Genomic DNA, 26,371 nt, shown 5'->3' with positions numbered 1-26,371 from the left:
CCAATCAGGTGGGGGTTAGTGGGTGAGGTCACAGGATATGTTTCTGCAGGGCTGCTCCTTGCTGCCAGGGGACCCCCTCACCCTCCTCCCCCCTCCATGGGTCACAGGGTGCCCAATCAGGAGGGTTCCCCCGACCCTCTGAGCTTGCAAGGACACTGCCAGGTTTTACCAGGCAGACTCCCCACGTGTTGGAGGTAAAATTGGTAAAATGCCAGCGGTGCAGGAAAGTGACAGGTACACCAAACCCACCGGAACCGATTTCTCAGCCCGCTGGCCCCTCAGCTGCTCCTCGAGACCCCTTAGAATCCCAGACTTTGTGTGGGGATGCGAAAGGCTCTATATAAATGCAAATTCTTCTCCTTTATATGCCCTGTGTGTAATGATACACTCTCCTCTCTAAAAATTCAAGCTGATGATAAATTACTCGGGTTGATCATTTTCTTTATGTTGTGATGTTAACTCTGGACCCTGTTTCTCTCCCTCACCTCAGTCCAACTTCCTGTGGGCGCTGCAGCTGGAGAGATTCAACGGGCCTTAAATGATCTGTGGTCAATCAAACCAGATAAGGTTTACGTGTTGAGCACATTAACCAACCGAAGCTTTATCTACACCGTGGCCTTCAACTCCACAAGAGGTACAGTATATCTGCTCACAGCCAGTCACTCTGAATGTTTCTTCACCAGAGTGCATTGCTCAGTTCAGCTTGGGCTCGGTCCCGGAGATTAATTCTTTATTCTTTGTCCATACTTGACGGTGTAGCCAGTTAATCTGCTGAAAATGTCCAGGTGATGGCGGCTGCGCATTTAGTCCTGGAAACATTCTTTGGCATTTTTTTTCCCACTTCCCCAGACTCTTGTTTCCTCAATCGATCCACCTTCTAAAGATGCTTATTCTTGCTGCTTGATGGCCGGGTGTTGGGTGCTGTGCTCACTCGTTGAGTGACCATCCTTCATACCAACGTACAAAACTGTCGGGCATGATAAGACCAACTGGTCATCCCTAGGCCGCCCAGCCACACCACAATAGTCTGATCGATGTGGCTGATTGCTTCTTCCCACCAACTACCCCCCACCCACCCAAACCCCGTCCATCCACCCCGTATCCATGTAATCTCCCGGGAGAGGCAGAACACCAGAGGAGGATCCCAGGGAGATAAGGGGAAGAAATGCTCTGGAGTATTCATCCCCAATATCCAGTCCCTCTAATGCACATTCTGAAACCTGTGCAGCAGGTCTAAGTGTACGAGCATGTGTGAATCGGGAAGTCACGGAGTATGGAGCTGTGGGTGGACATTGTGGGGGATCCTAATCCAGACCTCCCCCAATATCCACAAGTCCTACCTCAACAAACACAAAAGACACGTGGGCCAGGATTTTACAAGTCAGCGAGCGGGGGTGGGACCCATTCGCCAACATGTAAAATGATGACGTCACCCCGCCCCATTTAAATCTTCAGGAAGGCGGGCAGACAGCGAATTCGGCTGTGCACCCGCCGACCTATCGATGGCCACTTGAGGGCATTGACAGGATCATTTAACCAATTAAAGGACCTGCCCGTCCAACCATAAGGTTGCCGGGCAGGCCAGGAGCCCCAGCGGGGAATAGAAAAAACATGAAACCTCATCCAGCGGCGGGATGAAGTTTCATGTAGGGTTTAAAAAATTGTAATAAAGTTGTTATGGAAATTATGAACATGTCCCAACTCATGTGACATTGACACGTTAGGGAAATTTTACTTTTCTATTTTAAGGTTTTGTACATTTTGAGCTGATCTCCCTGAGGCTGCACTTAGCCTCAGGGAGATGAATGCGCTCTTTCGTGCACATGCGCGAAAGAGCGCACTCTCGATTTTGGGATTTCCCCCGCCCCCATCGCCCACACAGGGAGAGTATAACACTTCTGTGCGGACGTCACGCTGGGCGGGCCTTAATTGGCCCACCCACATAAAATGGTACTGCGCCTCTGATCGGGGGTGCTGAATGCCTGTGCGCGCCCACCCATCAACTTCACCCCCCGACGGGGGGGGAAATTCAGCCCGTGGAATTTTTAAAAAGTGTCTTGGTTGCATCTTTAACATTTATCTCAAATTCTTCCTGTACAGGGGACTTTGATTTACTTCAGTATGAGATTCTGGGTGGAAGTAATGTCACCATTGACGTGGTGGAACACACCAAAGGGAAGCCCAACCTGGATACGTTTACACTGACCCTGGATGGAGTTGTTTCCCAACCTCTTTCACACACAGCAACTGTTACCGAGGTGTGTCCTACCCTGTTATATACATCAGGTTCCTGAGGTTGGTTGCAACAGAGATCATGGCTGCACAATGCTTCTTACAGTTACTGGCCATTCTGCCTCATTAACATCAGCTGTATAATGGAACAGTCTGTTGGTTGGGATAATGGAGACTAAAACTCTGGAGTCTGTGGTTAGGTAAACACTTTAACTTTCTGCACCGAGATTCATGGGGGATCATTGTGCAGCAATTTCTTAAAACTCAGGGAGAGATTGAAGGCAAGCTGTCATTTTCATGAGACTGACAGCAGAGTGACACAAACTATCCAGTAACTTGTGGCAGTTCTCTCAATTTACTGCCTATACGTCTTCCTTATCACAAACCACTGGATAATTTAAACAGTAATAACAGTGAGTGCCATTAAACTCACTCCGACTTTACCCAGCAAAATCTGGGCCATTATCCATATTTATGAGAAATAGAATCATTGTGTTTTAAAAAATAACCTGACTGTTCTCCTGTTTCTCATCAACACCATGCCCCTCAGCGACACCACCCGAAACACTGTTAGTTTTCACACATCATCACCCAGCTCTATCACACCAGCACCTCTCTCAACCACACTGTTGTCGATAAATTATCACGCTGTTTATCCGACATCCAGTACTGGATGAGCAGAAATTTCCTCCAATTAAATACGGGGAAGACTGAAGTTACTGTTTTCAGTCCCCGTTCCAAACTCTGTTCCCAAGCTGTTAACGCCATCCTTCTCCCTGATAACAGCCTGAGATGAAACCAGTCTTTCGGAATCATTAGATTCTGAGATGAGCTACCGACCGTATATTCGCGCCATCGCTAAGATGGCCGATTTCCACCTCCATCACATCTCCCAACTTCACCCATCTCAGCTCACCTGCTGAAACTGTCAGTCAACCTTCCTTACCTCTAGACTTCACTATTCCTGCCTGATCTCTCACGTTCTACCCTCCATAAACCTAAGGTCATCCAACTCTCTGCTGTCCATGTCTCAACTCGCAGAAAGTCCCATTTCCCCTACTCCCCTGTTTTGGCTCCCGGTCAAGCAATGTCTTGATTTTAAAATTCTCATCCCTGTTTTCAAATCTCTCCATAGCCTCCCCCCTTCCAAACTCTGTAATCTCCTCCAGCCCCACAACCCTCTGAGATATCTGCTCTCCTTTAATTCTGCCCTCTTGCGCATTCCCTATTGCGATCGCTCCACTATTGGTGGCCGTGCCTTCAGCTGCCTGGGCCCCAAACTCTGGAATTCCCTCCCTAAACCCCTCCACCTCGCTTTCTTCCTTTAAGATGCTCCTTTAAAACCGGCCTCTTTGACCAAGTTTTTGGTGACCTGCCCTCATATCTCCTCATGTAGCCCAGTGTCATACAGCTTTACAAAGCTGCTGTGAAGGACCTTGGGAGGCTGGTGTTGTTGTTGTGATTGTGTAGTAATATCACTTTGTGCCTTAATTATTCTCACCTTCAGGTAGGAATACTTGGAAAAGAAAGAAATTCTGTCCCCAGAGCAAAATCCACTATTGATTCTTCCAGCTTGAGCTGATTCATTCCCCTTAGCTGATGAATAATTGTTCCATTCAGTCAGAGTAAGGCCAGCATACTTGTCTATCCCTAATTGTCCTTGAGAAGGTGGTGGTGAGCTGCCCTCTTGAACGTAGCTGAGTGGCTTGTTAGGTCACTTCAGCGAACATTTAAGAGTCAATAATGTTGCTGTGGGTCTGGAGTCACACACAGCCCAGGCTGGGTGAGAAACACAGATTCTCTCCCCTAAAGGGCAATAGTGAACAACAATCCGGTATTCCGTGGTTACCATTCCTGATACTGACTTGTTATTCTAGGTTAAGTTCATCAATTAAAGCTGCCATTGTGGGGTTTGATCTCCGACTCTGGGTCATTCGTCACAGGCGTCTGGGTTACGAGACCAGTAACATAACCACTGTACGACCATCATCTCTAGCGTATTAGACGTGTGATATTGCCTATACAGTGATAGACGAGGGAGTGAAGGATAGCCCGAAGCTGCAGGTGCTTGGCCAGCATCATTAAATCAGGGAACTTCCTGTTTAGCTCATTAAAACCTTTCATTCCAGGTCAAAGCTGCTTTAGAAGAGTTGGTGGGTGTCAAATGTCCAGACCACATCGTGGACTACAGGGAGGGATATGCAGTCAAATATTTCAACAATTTTGAAGATGACCGAGCCAAGGTATTTGCCCAAAATAAAAATAATCAGCTTAAATCAAACATTCAATTTATTACCTCTCTATTCAGAAAATAAGTGTTTTTAAAAAAAATAATTTTCAAAGTGTCAGCATGGTTCAGTCTTAATTCCTCAGCTCTTACTCCAAAGGACTTGGTCCAAGATCCATGCTGGAGACATGAGCACAGACACCAGGCTGACACTCCCACTGCAGTACTGAGGGAGTGCTGCACTGTCAGAGGGTCAGTGCTGAGGGAGTGCTGCACTGTCGGAGGGTCAGTACTGAGGGAGTGTTGCACTGTCAGAGGGTCAGTGCTGAGGGAGTGCTGCACTGTCGGAGGGTCAGTACTGAGGGAGTGCTGCACTGTCAGAGGGTCAGTACTGAGGGAGTGCTGCACTGTCAGAGGGTCAGTGCTGAGGGAGTGCTGCACTGTCGGAGGGTCAGTACTGAGGGAGTGCTGCACTGTCAGAGGGTCAGTACTGAGGCAGTGCTGCACTGTCAGAGGGTCAGTGCTGAGGGAGTGTTGCACCGTCAGAGGGTCAGTGCTGAGGGAGTGCTGCACTGTCAGAGGGTTAGTACTGAGGGAGTACTGCACTGTCAGAGGGTCAGTACTGAGGGAGTGCTGCACTGTCAGAGGGTCAGTATTGAGGGAGCGCTGCACTGTCGGAGGGTCAGTACTGAGGGAGCATTGCACTGTTGGGAGGGTCAGCACTGAGGGAGTGCTATACTATCGGAGGGTCAGGACTGACGGAGCACTGAACTAATGGAGCGTCAGTACTGAGGGAGTGTTATACTGTCAGAGAGTCAGCACTGAGAGAGTGCTGTACTGTCAGAGGTGCCATCTTTCATCAGTCGCCTGTTACTCACCCCAGCTGTTTTTTCTTATTCCCATAGCAGATAGTGGAATATGGGAAACTGGACGGGATATATAATGAGCAGCCAGGCTATTACTTGCAGTCCTCTGTCTGGACAAATTGAATATTATCTGCGATATGAATTCTTAGTATATCAAATACTGCTGATCAAATGAGGCCGTTCAGTTGAATCGATATCCGTGCAGTACAGGCTATGAATATTCAATAGAGCCCAATAATAAAATTGTAATTTTTAAGTTCATTGTTGGGAGGTGCTGTAACTACCTAGTTACCCTGGAGAAGATGAGAATACAGCTGTGTAACTCGCTGCATCATTTCAGAGGGCAGCCAACAGTCAACCACATTCCTTGGGTCTGGACTCACATATAGACCCAGACTGGGTAAGGATGGCAAATGTCCTTCCCTAAAACACATTACTGTGAGCCAGATGGGAACTTACCACAATCCAACGGCTTCATGGTCATTGTTACTGAGACCAGCTTTATGTTAAGAGTTTTAAACTGGATTCAGAGTTCTCAAACAGCCCACAAGGGGATTGGAACTCGAGATCTGTGGATTGTTAGTCCAGGATCCATCAATAGAATGTAATTCCCTGTTTCCTTTTAAACTTGTAGAGCAGCTTCCAGAGTGGCCGGGTGACAAAGGAAACCGACGCTTTCTGTGGACGTTGCTGTGTAAAAAATCCCAGATCTCTGTTTGGCTTTGCAAGCTATCATCATCCATTTCCGTTAAACATATATAACCAGGTGAGTCTAAAGCTACTTGGAGATGAATCCAAACACTTGTGCAAGCAGGCTGCCGTCTGATACTGGCTGCATTTGAAGTGGGTTCATTATACTGTTACTCTGACGAATGAAAGGTTTTGGAGGTTGCTGTCTACTTACGTTTCCAATCTCCTGCCTTCTGTCGACAGGCCAAGTTTATGTATGTTTGATCCATGATGTTCACTGACACTTCTCCTTTAAAGGACTGTGACGAGTCTATGAATCAGAACATAAGAAATAGGAGCAGGAGGAGGTTATTTATGCCTTCATGCCTGCTCCACTATTCGATCTGATCATGGCTCATCTTCTATCCTGACTCCACTTTCCGCCCTACCCCCGTATCCCTTCATTCCTCCAGTGCCCAAGAATCTATCGATCTTGGTCTTGAATCTATTCAATGAATAGCTCTCTGGGGTAGAGAATTCCAAGTATTCGCAAGTTTCTAAGTGAAGAAATTTCTCCTCATCTCTGTCCAAAATGGCTGGTCCCTATGAGATTAAAACTCCTAGTCCTCGAATCTTGAGCCAGAGCAAACAACCCTCCCAGCGTCTGCTCTGCCAATCCCTCTAAGCATTACACATTTCAATGAGATCGTCTCTCATCCTTCTGATCACCAGAGAATATAGTAGCTGCCTGTTAGGTTACTGAGTTATTCAGACTAAGGCCAGAATTTTCCGACCATGTTGGCATCGGGCATCATGGTGGTGGTGGCGGGGTGGGGGGGGAAACCAATATGGCAAGAAGGCCAAAAATCAGTTTCACACCAGCATGAAGGCCCAGCGGGATCATCTGAAGGTGTCTACCATGGCGGAACGTGAATCCCGCTGGAGGCCAGCGTGAACTTGATTTCCATCCCGCTACCATTAGCAAAGTAAGGCCTGACCGGAATCATCCCCCCCGCCCCCCCAACGCCCGATTCTCCATTACGCCAGCAGGAAAACACACCGGCCCAGAACACATCTGGACAAGTGTGACGTGCAGAACCCGGGACTTACCGTTAGGGCCTTGCTCAGATCACAGACATCCAAGGAGCAGAAGATGCTGGAGCCCTACAGCTACCGGACCCTGGAGGGACACGCCTATCTCACGCTGGGTGGATTCTCATAGACACGGCTCCACTGCCGAGCAGCTCTCAGAAGGTGGGAGGTCTCAGTTGATGCCTGGGGTCTGCACCAGGAATGGGATGATATGGCACGAAAACCCACCATAGCGGCTGGCAGATAAAACGACTTTTTTCCCACCCGCTACCGCACTTTGTGCAAATCGGGGATGATTCCGCCCGAAGAAGTGGCCCCAGTGACCCCAGTGACCCCAGTGCCCCCTTGGCCCCAGTGGCCCCAGTGGTCCATTACCCAAAAATTGCTGCTTGTAACAGGCTCATCTGTGAGGTTCCCTGGGTGAATAGCCTGCTAATACTCATTGCCAACTAGCTTCAGGCATAGAACGGAGGCTTGAGCAAGGCAAGGCAAGGCAAGGAAGGGCAGTTATCAGCACATTCAGCTGGGGAGGGGTGAAGAGTGGGGAGGAGATTTTGACTTTGCAATGTTGCAGAATTACCAAAAAGAACAACATGGTGTGTGTTGGGCCCCAATTGTTTACAGTGATTTTACATCCATTTTAAATGTGGGTGTATTCTGATGACGTTGGGTGAGCACTTCACACCAGCAAAAAGAATAGTTTTGGGTTTTATAATTGTTAGTATAAGTCTCGATTGAAGTAAACTCTTGTGATGGATTGCTGTTCATTTATTCTGCTCAATGCACTGAGCAGTGCTGTAGGATACATAAAAACAATGTCCTGTGAGACAGTTTTTAAGTAACTGACTCTTGGATATGATATAATAAAGAGCAGCATGCAAATGTAACTTTAATCATGTGTTCAGCTTTGTTTTGCATATAAAGGACTTTTGAGGAATGGTCTTCACCTGTCGTTTAGTTATACAAATGAACATGGAAAATTTGAAAATAATGTTTGGTTCCAGTACAGTTTTGTTCAAGAAAATCAGTAAGTACTGATGTTTAAATATTATTTCATTTGAATTTAGAATCACAGTGTGGTTACAAAACAGAAGGAGGCCATTCAGCCCATCATATCTGTGCCAGCTCCCTGCAACAGCAACTCACCTGGTGCCACTCCCCACCTTTACCCTTTAGCCCTGCAACTTTCTTTCTCTTCAAATAATTATCCAATTTCCTTCAGAAAGCTATGATTGAATCTGCCTCCACCACACCATCAGGCAGTGTATTCCAGATCATAACCACTCATTGTGTGAAATGGTTTTTCCAAATGTCCCCATTGCTTCTTTTGCCAAGTACCTTAACGTTGTGCCTTCTCGTTCTCAATCTGTTCACCAATGGGAACAGTTTGTCCCTATCGACTCTGTTTTTCAACATCTCTATCAAATCTCCTCTCAGTCTTCTCTTCTCTAAGGAGACCAGTCCTGACTTCTCTAATCTAGCCACATAACTATCCTTATCCCTGGAACTATCCTCGTGAATCTTACTTTATACTCTGTCCAAAGTTTGCCTCACCTACCAGGTGTACCCAGTAGATAAATGACACTGCCTGAATGCAGTCAGAATAAAAGTGACCGATGATTGTCTTTGCATTTGAGAAGAGACATATTAGAAATTTGCGAAGTTCCACTCTGTGCAGGAAAGCTCACTCACTGGGAATGCTGAGAGTACGCGACTCAGCATTCAAACTAAATTTCAGTAAAGTAATCCTTTGAAGTTTAGACTTTTTAGCTTCTGTTCTATATCATTGGGACAATGAGGAAAACTTATAGCATTGCATTTTATGATGTTCAGTTGGAGAGAAAAGAGAAACAATTTGCTTTTACCGAACGCCTTTCAAGACCCAAGGACGTGGCAAAACACAAGATGTTTGTGCATTCAAAACCCACCCAGAGACTTGAGCCCATTGTCCAGACTGAAACTTCTGGTGCAGTACTGGGGGCAGTGCTGCATTGTCAGAGGTGTCATGTTTCAAATGAGATGTTAAACTGAGTCTGCCCGCTCAGTTGGAAGCTAAATATTCCATCGCTCTTATCAAAATAAGACAGGAGCATTCTCCCTGTGTTCCGGCCAATATTTATCCCTCAATCACTGAAACAGATTACCGGGTCCTTTATCTTATTGCTGTTTGTGGGAGCTCGCTGTGTGCAGATTGGCTGCTACATTTCCCCCATTATAACAGTGACTAGACTTCAAAAGTACTTCATTGCCTGTGATGTGCTTTGGGATGTCCTGAGGTTCTGAAAGGTGCAGCAGCTGCACAGTTGTTCTACTGAACATGAGAGAAGCTCAGTCCTAAAGGAACCCACACGTCCCCACCCACCCCGCCCCCCAAAAAGGAGAGAATTCCTCACAATGATTTGAGAAATTTTGTTGGATGGGCCCTCAGTGAATAGGTTACCTTTAGGGCATTGGGGGAAGGGCGACGGCAGTGTCCAAACATTAACCTGAGCCCCAGCAATCAGGATTGGAAACCTGTGAAACAAGCTACCGTTGCTTCTTCTCTCTGTGTATAAATTTTATTAGTTACAAAGTTTGGGAGTGGATGTAATTTTATTGATGATAAAGCTTATTTGAAGTGATACTTGCTTAGCAATAACCGCTGCTCACTGACATCCATCCTGGGCTCTGCCAGGGCCACTCAGCTCCTGACTTCATTCCAGCCTTGGTTCAGACATGGACAAAAGAGCTGAACTCCAGAGGTGAGGTGAGAGAGTGACTGCCCTTGACATCAAGGCAGCATTTGACCGAGTGTGGCATCAAGGAGCCCGAGCAAAACTGGAGTCAATGGGAATCAGGTGGAAAACTCTCCGCTGGTTGGAATCATGCCTAGCTCGAAGGAAGATGGTTGTGTTTGCTGGAAGTCAATCATCTCAGTTCCAGGACATCACTGCAAGAGTTCCTCAGGGTAGTGTCCTCGGCCCAACCATCTTCAGCTGATTCATCAATGACCTTCCCTCCATCATAAGGTCGGAAGTGGGGATGTTCGCTGATGATTGCACAATGTTCAGCACCATTCGCAACTCCTCAGATACTGAAGCAGTCCATGCCCAAATGCAGCAAGACCTGGACAATATCCAGGCTTGGGCTGACAAGTGGCAAGTAACATTTGCACCACATAAGTGCCAGGCAATGACCATCTCCAACAAGAGAGAATCCAACCATTGCCCCTTGATGTTCAATGGCATTACCATCACTGAATCCCCCACTATCAACATCCTGGGAGTTACCATTGACCAGGGACTGAACTGGTTTAGCCATATAAATACTGTGGCTACAAGAGCAGGTCAGAGGCTAGGAATCCTGCGATGAGTAACCCACCTCCTGACTCCCCAAAGCCTGTCCACCATCTGCAAGGCACAAGTTAGGAGTGTGATGGAATACTCCCCCCGCTTGCCTGGATGAGTACAGCTCCCACAACACTCAAAGATTGACACTGTCCAGGACACAGCAGCCCAATTGATTGGCACCACATCCATAAACATTCACTCCCTCCACCACCAACACACAGTAGCAGCAGTGTGCAGCATCTACAAGATGTACTGCAGGAACTCACCAAGCCTCCTTAGACAGCCCCTTCCAAACCCATGACCACTATCATCTAGAAGGACAAGGGCAGCAGACACATGGGAACACCACCACCTGGAAGTTCCCCTCCAAACCACTCACCATGCTGACTTGGAAATATATCACCGTTCCTTCACTGTCCCTGGGTCAAAACCTGGAAGTCCCTTGCTAACAGCACTGTGTATCTACCTACACCATATGGACCGCAGCGGTTCAAGAAGGCAGCTCACCACCACCTTCTCAAGGGTAATTAGGGATGGGCAATAAATGCTGACCCAGCCAGTGACACCCACAACCCATGAATGAATAAAAAAAGAATCCGAACCACAGGATTTTTAGTATCAAGAACTTCAGTTATATGGTAATTAGTGAGAACATGGAGGGACACCCTTCGTGTTCAATTGTTCTGTGTTTGATTATGTGAGTTTGTTTACTATTGATGCTCAGTGTTTGATTGGTTAAGCCTGGGTGTGAACTCAGAGTAAAGTAAACAAAGTTGCAGAAAGAGGAGGCCTGAACTGAGCATGGAGCAGACATTTTAAAACACTGTGAATAAATCCAGTTATACAAATGGAAACTAGTGCCCTCTCTGCATTAGCTCTGAGATGTAAAATATACAACAATGCCAAACTTCCACCTGTCCTGTCAGTCGACAGATGTAACGTTTGTATCCTCCTCCTTTAGGACCCTCCCTCACATGAGGAAACCTACCTTGGAGCAGATTTTCAACTTCCAGTCGGCAGGTTAAACTTAGGTTCAGGTGATAGAAATCTTTATGTTTGTGCCTATCGAATTTGTGTTTAAACGTTAAGACTTGATGTGCTGGGCTGAACAGAACCTTAACTGAGTGCCTCTTGACTCCAGATGGTCCTACACGTGCATCAATTTGATTGACCGCATGAGATCCTGGTTTCCCAATGGAAAAAACTTTATGTTAATGGGGATTTATCTACGCAGCAATACACCAGGCCAGGATTTTTTTGTGGACACTGTTTACATTGGACAGAGGGCTACGACGCACAATCAAAATGGTATTTTTATTTTGTGTTTCAAATTTCAGTGAGGATTTGACCAGAATTCTGTCACTGTGATAGCGATAAAACAGGAATGTAGAATGGAATTCCTGTAGATTCGATTCAAGTTTATTTAGCTCAGCAGTGCCTGAACCAACACAGGTCATAAGAAACAGAAACAAACACAGGCTTGGATTTTCCTGCCATGGGAGGGCCTGAAAAATCCCAGCCAAAGTAAGAAAAGGAACATTAAATCCATGGAAACCTTTTGGCCTCTTTGATGTGAACAGCCCTGCAGCATGAGCACAGACCCTGAATCTGTAAAACCCACCCTCATGTATCTGATGCTCCCTCTGAGTGTTGTGAAGGGTGAGGGAAATGGTATGGTTTGTTATGAAAAGATATCCAGGGATATGGATTGGAGGCAGGAAGTAGAGTTGAAATACTGATCAACCATGATCTCAGGGAATGACAGAACAGTCTCGAGGCACTACATGGCCTCCTCTTGTTGCTGTGTTTCCATAACTGGGAAGGCATGAATTAAGAAATGTTTGGTGTCTATCTAAAACCAGTGATCTGAGTCAATGGTATTAGGAGCTGGCACAGGGCTCTTGGTCGACAGTCTCTAGTCGAGATCTTATCTACAGTGGTCTTATCTAATGTAGATCTTATCTAAGATTGATCCTTATAACCAACAAGACTGGTCTAAGGTGGCATCTTATTCTGAAAGTTTTATCTTTGAAATATACTTCAGAGGTTTAGTCAAGATTGAGTATTATATAAATTGTTTGTAATATTTTGATTTTAAATTCCGTGAATGGCATCTTTAATTTGCAGATATACCAATGAGAGCTGGCCCTCCTTTGTTTGACAAAGGAATTCTTTTTGAAGAGTTCATAGTTACCCAAGGAAGAATTAAAGATGCTATTGTGCATAATCAGTATGAAGTGACCATGGTTCTCATTAACTGTGCCTACAACATTCCACTGCTAGAAGTTGGCTTTGCACAGGTCAGTAAAACATGCCATTTGACAAAGAGTCTGTTTTTGGTCGAATCTGTATTCCTCTCGGAGAGCTCCAGCCAGGGTTATTGTTCCTGGTGTCCATCAAGTGTGAGGGCATCCATTCTGGAGCAAAGGGAGATAAATCAGTGTGTTTTCTAAATGGTGAGAGACTGAGAATTGCAGAGGAGTCTAAATACAGAAATAATTTCTAATTTTTTTTTGTGCCTGATCATCAATCAAAATGGCCAGTGGGACCTTGGTCTTTATCCCAACAGGACTGTGATACAAAGGAGGGAAAGTGATGCTTCAGTTGTATAAAGCCTTGGTAAGACCTGATCTGAAGTAAGTCCACTCAGTCCTGGGCACGTCACCTCAGGAAGGATATATTGACCCACGTTGAACTTCACTTGCCATCATTTTGCCCATTCACTTAATGTGTTTTTGTCTCTTTGCAGCTTCCTGCTCACACATAGATAGAACTTACTGTCCCTCCTACTAGGGTTGCCAACTGTGATTAAATGTATTCCTGGAGGTTTCATCACATGACTTGCCCCCATGTTCCAACCATTAGTCAGCCACCACATCCATCTGCGTGACACACTGCCTTCCTATGCCAATTTGAAAGCAAAAGACTCATTACCCAATTGGATGATGCCTGACTGTCAGCCAGACAGCCTTCCCACCCCCACCATCCAGGCAAGTGGGGAGTATTCCATCACATTCCTGACTTGTGCCTTGTACATGGTGGACAGGCTTTGAGGAGTTAGGAGGTGAGTTACTCACTGCAAAATTCCTAGCCTCTGACCTGCTCTTGTAGCCATAGTATTTATATGGCTGGTCCAGTTCAGTTTCTGGTCGATGGGAACTCCCAGGATGTTGATAGTGGGGGATTCAGTGATGGTAATGTCATTGAATGTCAAGGGGCAATGGTTGGATTCTCTCTTGTTGGAGATGGTCATTGCCTGGCACTTGTGTGGCACGAGTATTACTTGTTACTTGTCAGCCCAAGCCTGGATATTGTCCAGGTCTTGCTGCATTTGGACATGGACTGCTTCTCCCACCTATTGCTGCTATGAATCTAACCCTCTCTTATTAAATATAGTTGGTACATTTCCCATTTTCAATGTCACCTGTATCTCTCCTGGTTTTCCAATCTAGTGTCTGACAGAAGGATTTTGTTGGATCTTGTAAGGAACATATTTTTTTATTTTTCTTTATTTCTGTGGGACTGTGGTTTTAAAAATTGGACTGTGACTTTATAAACTACCATGGCTGCAGTTGAAAGACATGTTCACTGGAACAGGATAAGGATTATACAATATTGCTATCTCCTGGAACAGAGCGTGCCAGATTGGACAAAATGGTGCCGGAACAGGGTCGTGAACTAAGGGGTACTGCCTAGCAACAATATTTTAATTGGCACCTGATCAGGTGACCAAGGTTTTGTGTGAAGTGAGCAGAGAGATCCTAGCCTACAAAGAGAGCACACCTAAAACTTCTCTCTCCTGTGTGTGTGTGTAAGACTCCAGTAAATCTATAAGGCTAGCTGTTTTTTCCTTCATATCTCTGTAACCTGCTCTCTCTGAAAAACCCCCTGTCAAGAGGAAAAGGGGGAAATCACCAGTAGAGATTGAAAAGCAAATTTTTAACCAGTGAACCACAGACTGAAAGTGCTAGAAGACCATCTCGTGTCATTAACAATGAACTGCAAGGAATTTGGGAAGACATCAATCAAAATCAACCCATCTAATCCTGTATTCCCGATTGGTGCTATTGAACTGTTTTATCCCACCCTAAAAATCCATGTTTTGTATGTCTTATGTGTGTTTGTGTTTGTATAGGAGTTAAGAAGGGATAGGGTTTAAGTTTTAGAGTTAAAAGTTAGCAGTTCATATTTCTTTCTTTTGCCACTGGTTAATGACAATTTGTTTAATGAATAGTTATTTACTTGTCAAGTTTACAAACCTGGTACTCGTATTCTGTTAGCCTAAATTAAACAGTTAGGTAGAATTGGGCAAATTAGTGGTCTAATCAAACTTTTCACATTAGTCTTGGCTCGGGGTGCAGTGGGGCTTGACATGACAGCGCACTATCCCCAGTGAGTCGTGCCAACCCAAATTCCCATTGCTCATTAAATCTTTAAATCCTTCCATCAAGTTTCTTCCTGTGGCTACACCTTTCCCTTATTCTGTTCTTCTGCAGAGAGTAATGTCCCAGAATGCATAACCTTTCCCTATAACCCAATTCTCTTAAATCCAGGAATTCACCTTGAGGCCTCCACAGGACTCTGTCCAATCATTCTTCATACCTCCTGTATGGAGACAGAAGCTGAGCACAGTAGGGAGTCAAGGGTTATGGGGAGCAGAAGGAAAGTGGAGCTGAGGCCACAATCAGATCAGCCATGATCTTATTGAATGGCAGAGCAGGCTTAAGGGGGCAAATGGATTACTCCTGCTCCGACGTCCTATGTTCCTAGTACTCCAGACACAGTCTTATTAGGGCCAGACACAACTAATACCACCTCATAAATCACCTCAAGCTATACATCCACCAATTTATTTTCTGTCTAGGAGCACTGAACTTCCTATTTGTAGAAGAAAGTTTTTAAATTGTGAGGCACCTCTCTGCTGCAGATAGCTGGGAATTAGACTGGTACCTGGTGAAAGTGGAATCAATTTTAAAGCACAGCTTTGGAATAAGATTACAGTACAAAAGCTGTTTGGATTTTCACTAGTGGTTGAGTGTAAGCTCTTCACTGGTATTTGGTAGGGTTGCTGGGAGGTTGGCTCTGAGATTGTTCCCAAGTTTTGGAGCCTCTGTGAGGTGGTATCTCACGTTGTTAGACAAATTTCCCTCGACACCTTCAACAGATCCATGGAACTGTGAGAGGACCGGTGTAAAGGTCTGTGTTTCTCTGGAGCTTTCATGCCAATATCCCGCTGAGGTTAGAGTGGAAGGTTGAGAGAAGCCCATGTGGAAATGATAATGAAATGTCTCTGTTTGGAAGGGTAACATTTATGATGAATGTTTGTTCAGGCTGTGTCCAATGGCACAAAGGATGAGATGGTTTACAGAGGGAGCACATGGCCTGAGGGGACTGTTGTAAGAGTTCACAGAACAGAAGCAGCATCTCCTCCAATCACTGGCACCCTGGATATTGAGATATTTGGGAAATCTTTGAAAGGTAAGCAGCGAATATTGAAACTGCGAGGGAAACTTCCTCCCAATCTGCTTGCTTTCTGAAAAATCTCTTCATACGTGGTAAACCTCGGGAGATTCTGCTCTGTATGGAGTGTCACTTGACAGGGACATTCTATATTTTTCCAGTCATGACAATTAACCTCTACAGAGTTGAACAGAGTGACCTACGTACTTGATTCTCTGATTCACATTGGGTGATGTATCTTATAATTAGGTAGGCTGCGATAATTGTGTTCTGGGGCTGTGTACAATGCCTGTAGTTCTTCTGGTTAAACTTCAGTTTAATAAAATGACAACAGATTCCAATAACTTGGAATTAATGTTGATTTCAGTGCAGCTAACAGGAGAGAAGCACTTATGTTAGCTTTCTACAGGTCAACATAACTTCACACCTCTTCCTTCTCACTGACTCATTCTCCAGAGATCTGTGTCGGTGTGACTCAGTGGGTAGCACTCTCACCTCTGAGTCAGTGGGTTGTCTGTTCGAGTCCCACGCCAGAGATCTGAGCCCAGAACTCAGGCAGATTGCAGTTAGCTCTTGCATACTAGTTTGAAGGCCAGTATCCTTCATTCCCCTCTGAGTACCAGTTTCCACCAAGATGTCACATTGTGACAGAGCCCCTTCTCCTGGCCCAACATTCCCCCACCCCCGCACTCCACAGCGCTGCTCCTACCTTCAGTGGGGATGGGATAAGGAGAATGGGTGGAAGGCTCTGTCGCAGCACCATCCGTACTGTTTCCAGCAGGTTCCCAAACTCTGCCCTTCTCTCCGACTGGCATTACAGCAGGATTCTGCTGAAATCTTGATGGAGAATTCTGGCTTTATGTTCCTGAAATGGAAAAACGCTCCGCCAGGTGTCAAAATGATTTCATCATGGGATTGTTCCCTCTGGGGCAGAGAAAGTTAAGGGGGTAGATTTAATCGAGGTGCTCAAAACCACAAGAGATTTTGACTGAGTAAATAAGGAGAAGCTGTTTCCAGTGACGGGAGGATCGGTAACCAGAGGGACACAGATCTCAGATAATCGGCAAAAGAACCCAAGGGGAGATGAGAATTTTTTTACACAGCGTGTTGTTGTGATCTGGAAGGCGCTGCCTGAAAGGGCAGTGGAAACAGGTTCAATAGGAACTTTCAAAAGGGAATTGGATAGATAGTTGAAGGGGGAAACATTTGCAGGGTTATGGTGAAAGAGCAGGGGAAGTGGGATATTTCTTTCAAAGAGCCAGTACAGCCATGAACAGGCTGAATGGCCTCCTTTTGTGCTGTAAGATTTGATTATTAAAGCTTATCACCATTTTGATGTTTTCTGTGATTTTTTTTTTTACTTTTATTTTTGAAGATTTGCCAGCTAATTCTACAGCCTCAGAAATACAATATGCTTTACAAACCCTGCCTGAGATTGGGACAGTTTCTGTGACAAAATCAGGGAACTGTTCTGCCTGCCAATGGAAGGTGAAGTGGCTTAGCAAAGGCGGCAATCAGCCTACCTTAAAGGTGAGACACACACTCTTGTGAAATAAAGCAATCATCTTGATCAAAATCCCAACACTGTTTGACTTGCCTGCTGACCCTGTTGGCCTGAACAGATGCAATGGAAGCAACAGAAGGAACAGAAGTTGGAACAGAATGTTTTTCTTATTCATTCGCGTGATGTGAGCTTCACAAGCTGGGTCAGCATTTCCTGCCAAGGCCTGGTTGCCCTTGAGAAGGTAGCGGTGAGCTGCCTTCTTGAACCGCTGCAGTCCATGTGGTGTAGGTACACCCACAGTGCTGTTAGGGAGGAAGTTCCAGGATTTTGACCCAGCGACAGTGAAGGAACAACGATATATTTCCAAGTCAGGATGGTGAATGACTTGGAGGGGAACTTCCAGCTGGTGGTGTTCCCATCTATCTGCTGCCCTTGTCCTTCTAGATGGTAGTGGTCTGCTGCTTCTCTACATTAATCAGGGTTTCATTCTGTCTGTCATCAACCCCATATCCTTAAGTAGTTTAAATGTATTGCTTCAGCTCCATATCCCAATCCTGTGACCTCTACCATCTAGAAGGACAAGGGCAGCAGACATTTAGGAACACCACCACCTGCAAGTACCCCTCCAAGTCACTCACCATCCTGACTTGGAAATATATCGGCCGTTCCTTCACTGTCGCTGGGTCAAAATCCTGGAACTCCCTCCCTAACAGCACTGTGGGTGTACCTACACCACATGGACTGCAGCGGTTCAAGAAGGCAGCTCACCACCACCTTCTCAAGGGCAATGAGGGATGGGCAATAAATGCTGACCCAGCCAGCGAAGCCCAAATCCCATGAATGAATTAATAAAAGAGCAGCTGTATATAATAATTGCTTCTGGGAGGCAGGGAGTAAAATTAAGTATACAGCAGTGTGAGTTTGGAGCTGCAAAATGGCATGTATTAAAATGTATGGTGATTTTGTGTTGAACAGGTTAATGATTCGAATGCCAGTGGAGTCAATGCAACAATAACTGTTTACAGTCTGCAACAAGGAGGACTGTTTAGTCAACATCTGTCTGGAGATCTGTTCCGGACACCACACACACAGCCTCAGGTACATACATAAAAGCTCTGCTTTGATCCTGTCTGCAACATACGCTTACACAGAAGAACAGGAGGAGGCCATTCAGCCCCTCAAGATTGTTCAGCCATGGCTGATCTGCACTTCAGTTTAATTTATCTGCCTTTTCTCCATAACTCTTGCTCCCCTAACCCAACAATAATCTATCACCCTCAGTCTTGAAAGCTCCAGTTGACCCCCCAGTATCCATGGCTTTTTGGGGGAGAAGGTTCCAGATTTCCACTCCCCTTTGTGTGAAGAAGTGCTTCCTGATATCACCCCTGAATGACCTGTCTCAAATATTGAGGTTATTCCCACTTTGTCCAGGACTCCCCCCGACTCCTCACCCACCAGTGGAAATAGTTTCTCTCTATCCACATTATCAAATACCTCGAACATTTTCAAAACACAAATTAGATCAACATACACCTGGACATACTTACGAACACCTGTACAGATGTGTACGCATCTACACACTCCTACATACACCTGTACAAACCTAGATACACCTAACACACCTGCACACACTTGTACACATCTTCAAATAGCTGTATGCACCTGTATACAACTGCATATACCTGGACACATCTGGATATACCTGGACACACCTATACATACATGTACACACCTGCACAAGCCTGTGCATACCTGCACGCACCTATAACGCTTTATACGCTGACTGTGAGCAATAGCAGGAGCCTGACTGACTGACTTCTTTACAAAGCTGAGAAGCAATAAGGCCATTTAAATATTGCAGGAACTCTGGGTTATAGGATACAGCGAAAGATCGGTTCTTCATTAGAAAGGGAATATGTGAGTCTTGGTCATGGGGTAGATTTGAGCTCTTTCCCTCTTGCCCTGGCCTGGCGGGTGATGCAGAGTGAGGAGAGGAATGGATGTTGGGGATCAGTTAAGATGGGGTGCAGGGGGCAGGGGGATTTACCCACTCTTTCCTGGCTCAGTCTGGTCAACTGCAACTTTAATTTGCAGGTGTCAGGAACCCTCACCCACGCTGGCCGGCTGCAGATCAGGTTGCAATTATGTGCTTGGAGAATTATTTTAGTCTGAATGGGAGAGCAGTGGTAACTTTCTTTAAGCTGCCTTGGCCAGGCCCAGCAGCCCGATCTGTTTCGAGGCCCCTCGATCTCAGCCCGGACCAGCTCAGCTTCCACTTTGACACTTACAACTTCTGCACTAACCCTACCATGTGTTACTATCATCAACAGCCACGGGTGGGGTCTCACACCGTGAATATAACAATTAAATCTGTCAGGTTGCTGTAGCCATTCTGTAGCAACATGAGCCTTTCTCTTCCCCACAGGTAGAGGTTTTCATCAATGGTATTCCCAGTAATTGTTCCGGGAATTGTGGATATAAATGGAAGTCTGAGAAAACCCCAGTCATTTTAGGCATCAGCCCAACAACAGGTAAATGCTGAAAATGTTTAAACCATGTTCTCTGTTCAAACCCAATGAATCTGTGAAGGTGTCTTAGATTATTTCACAGCAGACTTTCAGAAACAGCGTTTGAAATGTTGGGCTGGATTTTACTGCCCCCTGTCAGGGCTGTTTTAGTGGGGGGTGATGGGGTGTGGCAGCATTTAAAATATGACAAGCGAGTAGCCCCCACCGCCTCCCCGTCCACCCATGACCCGGTCCCCAGGTTACAGGGAAGGGTGGGGTAAGGCACCCACTCGCCCGCCTGTCCTTAGGCCCAGTGAGACCCTTAAGTGGACAATTAATGCCCACGTAGGGATGTTAACCCACTTCCACTGCCAGAATGCGCTGGGCAGCGGAGAACGGGCAAGAGTGAGAAAGTTGGTAAAAGGGCGGGAAGGAAGGGGCTACATCCTTTGGTGGGGGGGTGGGGGGTGGAGCGGTGCACATCAGGGACAACTTCCACTAAGATCATACCCCACTTTGTGCCCACCTGCCTGGCCTCTCACCACCCCCCCCCACCACCCACCCCTCCAGGGGGCCTGATCCCTCCCTGCCCTAAAAGCCCAGGATTTGCCTGGGTCTGATGTCTATGACACCCCTCCCCAGAGACGGCTTCCAGTCCCAGCAGTGCCTCCTTCTCCGCTCCGGTGCTGCTTAGACTGCAAGGGCTGCCGACACATCAGATTGGCCCAGCGGCTCTCGAGGGTGGAGCAACCTCCCACTGAGGGGCAGAAGTTCCACCCTCTGCTCGGTAAGACCACCGGCAGGGTAATGTCACTGCGGGGTGGGGGAGAGGGCAAGCGATTCACACACACACACACACCACCCCACCACCCCCTCCACTGTAAAACTCAGCCCCATGAGACTGATAATTACCACAATATCATTGTGGGAACATAGGAACAGGACGTGGCCATTCAGCCCTTTGATTCTGGTCGTCATTCAATTAGATCATGGCTGATCTGTATCTTAGCTCCCTCTACCTGCCTTAATACCCTTTGCCCAAGAAAAATCTAGAGCACTCAGTTTTGAAATTTTTCACTGACCCCAAATCTCCACAGCTTCTTTGGGGGAAGAGAGTTCCAGATTTCCACTCCCCTTTTGTGTGAAGAAGTGCTTCCCGACATCACCCCTGAATGACCTGGCTCGAATTTTAAAGGCTTCCCCCTTGGACTCCCCTCCCCAGCCCCCCAAACCTGCCCCCGTTTCTCTCTATCGAGCCAGCAAATCCTTTAATCATCCCTTAATCTGCTTTATTGCAGGGAATACAAAGCCTGTCTATGTAAACTGTCCTCATAATTTAACCCTTTTATTCCTGGTGTTAGGTTTTGTGGCGCAGTGGGTAGTGTCCCTGCCTCTGAGCCAGAAGCTCCAGGTTCGAATCCTACTCTAGGACCTGGTGGCCAAGGAAGGTGTGTTCACAACTTGGTCAAACAGGTTGAATGTCAACCTGTAAATCCTTCCAACACACGCCAATGGCAGGTGGTAAGAGCGGGAGAGATTCCTGGTCAGTCATGTGATGGAAAGAATGTTGGAGCCTCTAATGTCACCATCCATAGCTTCAGACTGCACTGAACCCAGTTACTCCAGATAGGGGTGTGACCCCCTGTGACTCCCTATCTGAGGCTCTGCGCAGCTACGACAATCCTTGTGCCCCATTCCAGCCCTCTCAAGATAAAGGCTTTTTTCATCCTATTTACTACCTGTTCTCTTTCAAATTGATCTATAATGTTGAAAACTATTGATCTATACTCAGTGAGCTCTGCTCCTTCGCAAGGTTGGAACACAATACGAGGCGCTGAGTGAGAACAGCAATGAATCTGACTGGCCTGAGTGAATGTCTAGACCACTAGCTGGAGTGGAACATCTCCCAAGCATCTGGTGTAGCTTTGTGAGATCACCAGGCATCCAGCTGACTCTCTCCTCTGTCTGTCGCCAGTCTGAGCCAGAGCCCGAGGGAGAGTCTTGCCCCTTGGCAGATCACAGTGGCTAACTTCCCATTCAAATCAAATTGTCCTTTTACTTTTTCAGGATCCAGGGCCGGTGGGACTGTTCTGACCATATCCGGCTCCAGATTTGCCAACAGTTCAAGAACTGATAACACCTGGGTTTCGATTGGAGGTTCCCAATGTCCAATCACAGGGTTAACTGGTAAGCAAATATTCAAAGCAAATGAAGATCAGTCAATACTGAACCACGTGAGTGGGAGGGATGAACGGTGTGCACTTAGCCCTGGGACCAACTCCAGCAGGCTAGAGGGGCCAAATGGCCTATTCCTGCTCTAGTTCATTTGATACTGTGTGCATTGATGGAATCCTGATCCTTTGACACTAAGAACATCTCTGTAGGCCTCCTTCCCCTTGCCCTGGGCATCAGTGGAGTAGTACAAACAAACTCCAGCAAAGTGACCAAATGTAGAGGGAAATGCATCTTGCCATTTTTCTGGGACCACTGGATTTTGCCAAACTGGAAGAGATCACTCACTCCATCTTTCCAAGCCACTCTTTACTGCAGATAACCAAAACTAATCCCATTGTTCCACATACTCCCCAAACCCCTGTGTGTGTTTTCCCCCCGAGTGCCAGTCTATACCTTGCTCTCATCTTTCTGCTTTCAGACAGTGCTGACCTCTATTCTGCTATTCACATCTATTCTGGACCAATCCTCTGTGTCTTTAATACTATCATTACCGCTCCCTTTGAGTTTTGTTCTATGACATCTTTGGTTTTAATCTCCCCTGCCTGCTAACTTATCCCTGACCTTCTCTTTTGCTCCATCTGCCCCTCCCCAGTTTTTCAACAACATCAAACCCATCATATTCCTGCCTCTCTTCAGTTCCAACAAAGAGTCAGACAGACTCAAAACATTAACTCTTTCTCTCCCCACAGGTACTGCCAAACCTGCCAAGTCTTTCCAGCACTTTCTGTTTTTATTACTCCCGTATGTTTCTTTGCTTCTTATATTTATCCAATCTTCATTACAAGATGCAATGTTTCCTGTCTCAACCACTCCCTTGGTAAAGTATTCACTGCACCAACAACCCTCTCTCTAACTTCCTTCCTCATTTCTTAATTTTTTTTATTCATTCATGGGATTTTGGCTTCGCTGGCTGAGCCAGCATTTATTGCCCATCCCTAATTGCCCTTGAGAAGGTGGTGGTGAGCTGCCTTCTTGAGCCGCTGCAGTCCATGTGGTGTAGGTACACCCACAGTGCTGTTAGGGAGGGAGTTCCAGGATTTTGACCCAGCGACAGTGAAGGAATGGCGCTATATTTCCAAGTCAGGTTGCTGTGGGGCTTGGAGGGGAACTTCCAGGTGGTGGTGTTCCCATCTATCTGCTGCCCTTGTCCTTCTAGATGGTAAAGGTTGTGGATTTGGAAGGTGCTGTTGAAGAAGTTTTGAAGAATTCCTGCTGTGCATGTTTAGAAATGGATGAGCCATTTCCATTGACTCTCCAGCCAGAGGAAATTGGCACTCCCTAATTCACTCTAACAACCTTTATAATTCTGTAAAACTGGGATTAAATCATGTCCTTGCCTTTACTGTTTTTGAGTTGTGGAAACAGTGAAATCAGTGGGTCCATGGGAACTACAGGCCCCTCTGATTGAGAATGTCAATCTCGGGCACCTCTCCACTCATTGAGAGCGTCACTTGGGTTTGGCAATGACACTCCTGAATACTCCGGTTGGGGTGCGGGGGCTGGAGAGATTCAGAATGCAATGTTGTGTTTTGGTTGTAATCTATTATATCACAATGAGACACATTTATTTGTGATTAAAGCTGACAAATATTCTGACTTGTTTTTAAACGTCACAACAACAGGTTACATTGATATAGCATCTTTTAGCTAGTAAATCTTCCCATAGTGATTCACAGGAATATAAGACAAAATGTAACACTGAACTGCATAACAGATGTTACAACATGTAGGTAAAAGCTTGGTTAAAAAGCTTTAAGGAGCATCTTAAAGGGGGAGAAAGAGGTGGAGAGGTTTAGGGAGAGAATTCCAGAGCTTAGGGCCCAGGCAGCTGAAGGCACGGCCGCCAATGGTGGAACGATGGGAATCGGGGGATGCACAGGAGGCCAGAATTGGAGGAGCACAGAGATCCCCGGAGGGTTAGAGGAGGTTACAGAGATAGATCTATATCTCATCATGTATGTGCAAAAAAAAAATGCTGTGTATCTCTTTATATTACAATCATTGGAGGGTTAAATTAAAGAAAAATGCACCCTTTTCTATTGCTAGTTGGATTTGATCATTTGCATTCTTTGTTACTTTGTCTTCAGGCACTGAAATAACCTGTACGATTGAGACTGCCAGTAATACATCATCTTCTCTCACTGTCTACATCGCTGGCCTTGGCTTTGCAAAACATTCCGGCAACCAGACTTTCACGTTCACCCTTCAGCTGGAGGTTACAAACATATCACCATCTCTGGGCAGTACTGAAGGTACTGACTGTAGGATAAATAAGCAGATCATAAATCACCATTAAATATTACCATGTCCTCTTTCAGTTGCAGCCCTGGCACTTAAAACACCCATGTTTAAAATGGGCGTTCATGTCCCTAGGTCGAAAGCAATAACCACTTGCACTAACGTCAGGTTCACAGCATAAGGCGTCTCTTGCATCCTGCTCATTTCAGACAGGAACTACTGTGTTCACTCCTGGTCTCACTGAATGTAATAAAACAGCAGGCTTTAAAAATGTATGCTTTTTTGGAAAAAAATAGATTTTTACGGTATTTTCAACCCATTAAAGATAGTCACCCACATTGTTCAAAGCTTAGGATATTGAAAGCAGCTGTGGGTTACAATGTGCTGGGGAATCGTGCACAGGCTCAGCAAAAGCTTACATGAAGCTACTGCCAGAGGAAGGGTTGATCAAAAATTAAATCTTCTGCAGGAAATTTTTTAAACTCTTCATTGATCATTTATCATACAGAAAAGGCCTCGGTCTGTTACCGTCATTTCTTATGACTTCCTGTCCATCTATGCAGGTGGTAAGAGTTTGAAATACTTTTTGTCAAATGTTTTGTGTTTGAAGTGTTAGCTGTGTCAGGCCAGCAATGCTATTCCTGAATTGACTTGATTAACACTGCCCTTTTATACTGGACATTGTATATGATGGGCAAATCATGTTCAAACAGGCACCCATATAAAATATAAATGTTTTAGGGTTTGCTTCCTCCGCACCTGTTGGTGCAGAGTTGGTGTGAAGTGGCTTTGCCTCTTTGCAATACTGCAGTTGTAGTGTAATCCCAGCCGGAGTCCAGAGTTGGGATTGTGCCTTAAACCAGTCCTGAAGGGAGGGAGGGTCAAAACCCTGGAACTCCCTCCCTAACAGCACTGTGGGTGTACCTACACCACATGGACTGCAGCGGTTCAAAAAGGCAGCTCACCACCACCTTCTCAAGGGCAATCAAGGGTGGGCAATAAATGCTGGCCCAGCCAATGATGCTTACACACTGTGAAAGAATAAAAGAAATCTCACTCCCTCTGTGATTGAGTCAAAGGCTGGGATATTCCCACCCGTGGCCAGAAATTCCCGCCCAAAGTCAATGGCCATTTGGCTGCCTCTCCGACTTTTCCATCCAGTCTGCGATGGGTCCCTCCTGGCCAAAGAGTCATTCATGGCACAGGAGGAGGCGATTTGGCCCACCGAGTCCATGCCAGCTCTCCACAGAACAGTCTGGTCAGTCCCATTCCCGTAGCCCTGAAAGTTTATTTCCTTCAAGTGTCCGTCCAATTTCCTATTGAAATCATCGATCACCTCAGCTCCCACCACCCTCGTGGGCCATGAGCTGTAAGTCATTACAATTCACTGCATAAAAAAAACAACCATCTCAAAACCCATCCAATCAGAGCAGAAGTCATCTTTGATCCTGAGTCAGCATTGGGGAGGCAGCCAAGAAATATCATAGCGACAGGCGGACGGTCCAGTTAAGTTAACTTAGAGAAAGGGCTGCCGGGAACAGACTTTAAGGTAAAGAGGTCCATTGGGCCACAGGTTCCCCTTTGGAGCAGCGGTGTTCTGCTTGGCACAGCCATAGATCTGAAAGTGTGCTTGTGAGCTAGTGTGAGTGTACTTGGGAACCCAGGGAGAAGGAATCTTGGAAGAGAAGATTGAAACCCTGTGAGGTGGCCCATTGTTCAAGCCATCTGGGTGAGACCGAACTTTGGAGAGGATTCCAAGGAGAGATCTTCAACGGTGGAGTTTGGAAACCCTCATGAGAAAGATGACATTACAGTGAGATTGGTTGACTCACAGTGGGACTAACATCTGGGTGATTTGTTGAGAAATCCATGGACTCTGTCTTGGTTGCATCTGTCATTTAGTGTGGTGTGTCTGACCATGGTTTGTCTGTTAATTCACATGTGCCTCATCCTTACCCTGAATTAGAGTATAAGATAGATATTGTAAATTGTTTTATCTTTCTGACCTTGGA

General features: G+C 46.0%; 1 protein-coding gene across 1 annotated transcript in view; it reads left to right on the top strand.

The window, feature by feature from the left end:
• Positions 1-26,371, top strand: part of pkhd1l1.1 (PKHD1 like 1, tandem duplicate 1) — a 192,886-nt gene that overhangs the window by 36,283 nt on the left and 130,232 nt on the right. The window contains exons 17-28 of the mRNA XM_078539759.1: positions 491-634; positions 2,101-2,258; positions 4,362-4,475; positions 8,920-9,052; positions 12,543-12,715; positions 14,969-15,046; positions 15,746-15,893; positions 17,251-17,405; positions 18,355-18,477; positions 19,805-19,910; positions 21,954-22,073; positions 24,209-24,373. Of these exons, the coding sequence (XP_078395885.1) occupies positions 491-634; positions 2,101-2,258; positions 4,362-4,475; positions 8,920-9,052; positions 12,543-12,715; positions 14,969-15,046; positions 15,746-15,893; positions 17,251-17,405; positions 18,355-18,477; positions 19,805-19,910; positions 21,954-22,073; positions 24,209-24,373 (1,617 nt within the window). The remainder of the gene's footprint in view (positions 1-490; positions 635-2,100; positions 2,259-4,361; positions 4,476-8,919; positions 9,053-12,542; positions 12,716-14,968; positions 15,047-15,745; positions 15,894-17,250; positions 17,406-18,354; positions 18,478-19,804; positions 19,911-21,953; positions 22,074-24,208; positions 24,374-26,371) is intronic.

Source organism: Cetorhinus maximus, chromosome 4 (assembly GCF_964194155.1).
Source record: "Cetorhinus maximus chromosome 4, sCetMax3.hap1.1, whole genome shotgun sequence".
Taxonomy (NCBI): Eukaryota; Metazoa; Chordata; class Chondrichthyes; order Lamniformes; family Cetorhinidae; genus Cetorhinus; species Cetorhinus maximus.
The sequence above is the reverse complement of the archived record's forward strand: the minus strand, read 5'-3'. Positions and strand labels throughout refer to the sequence as shown.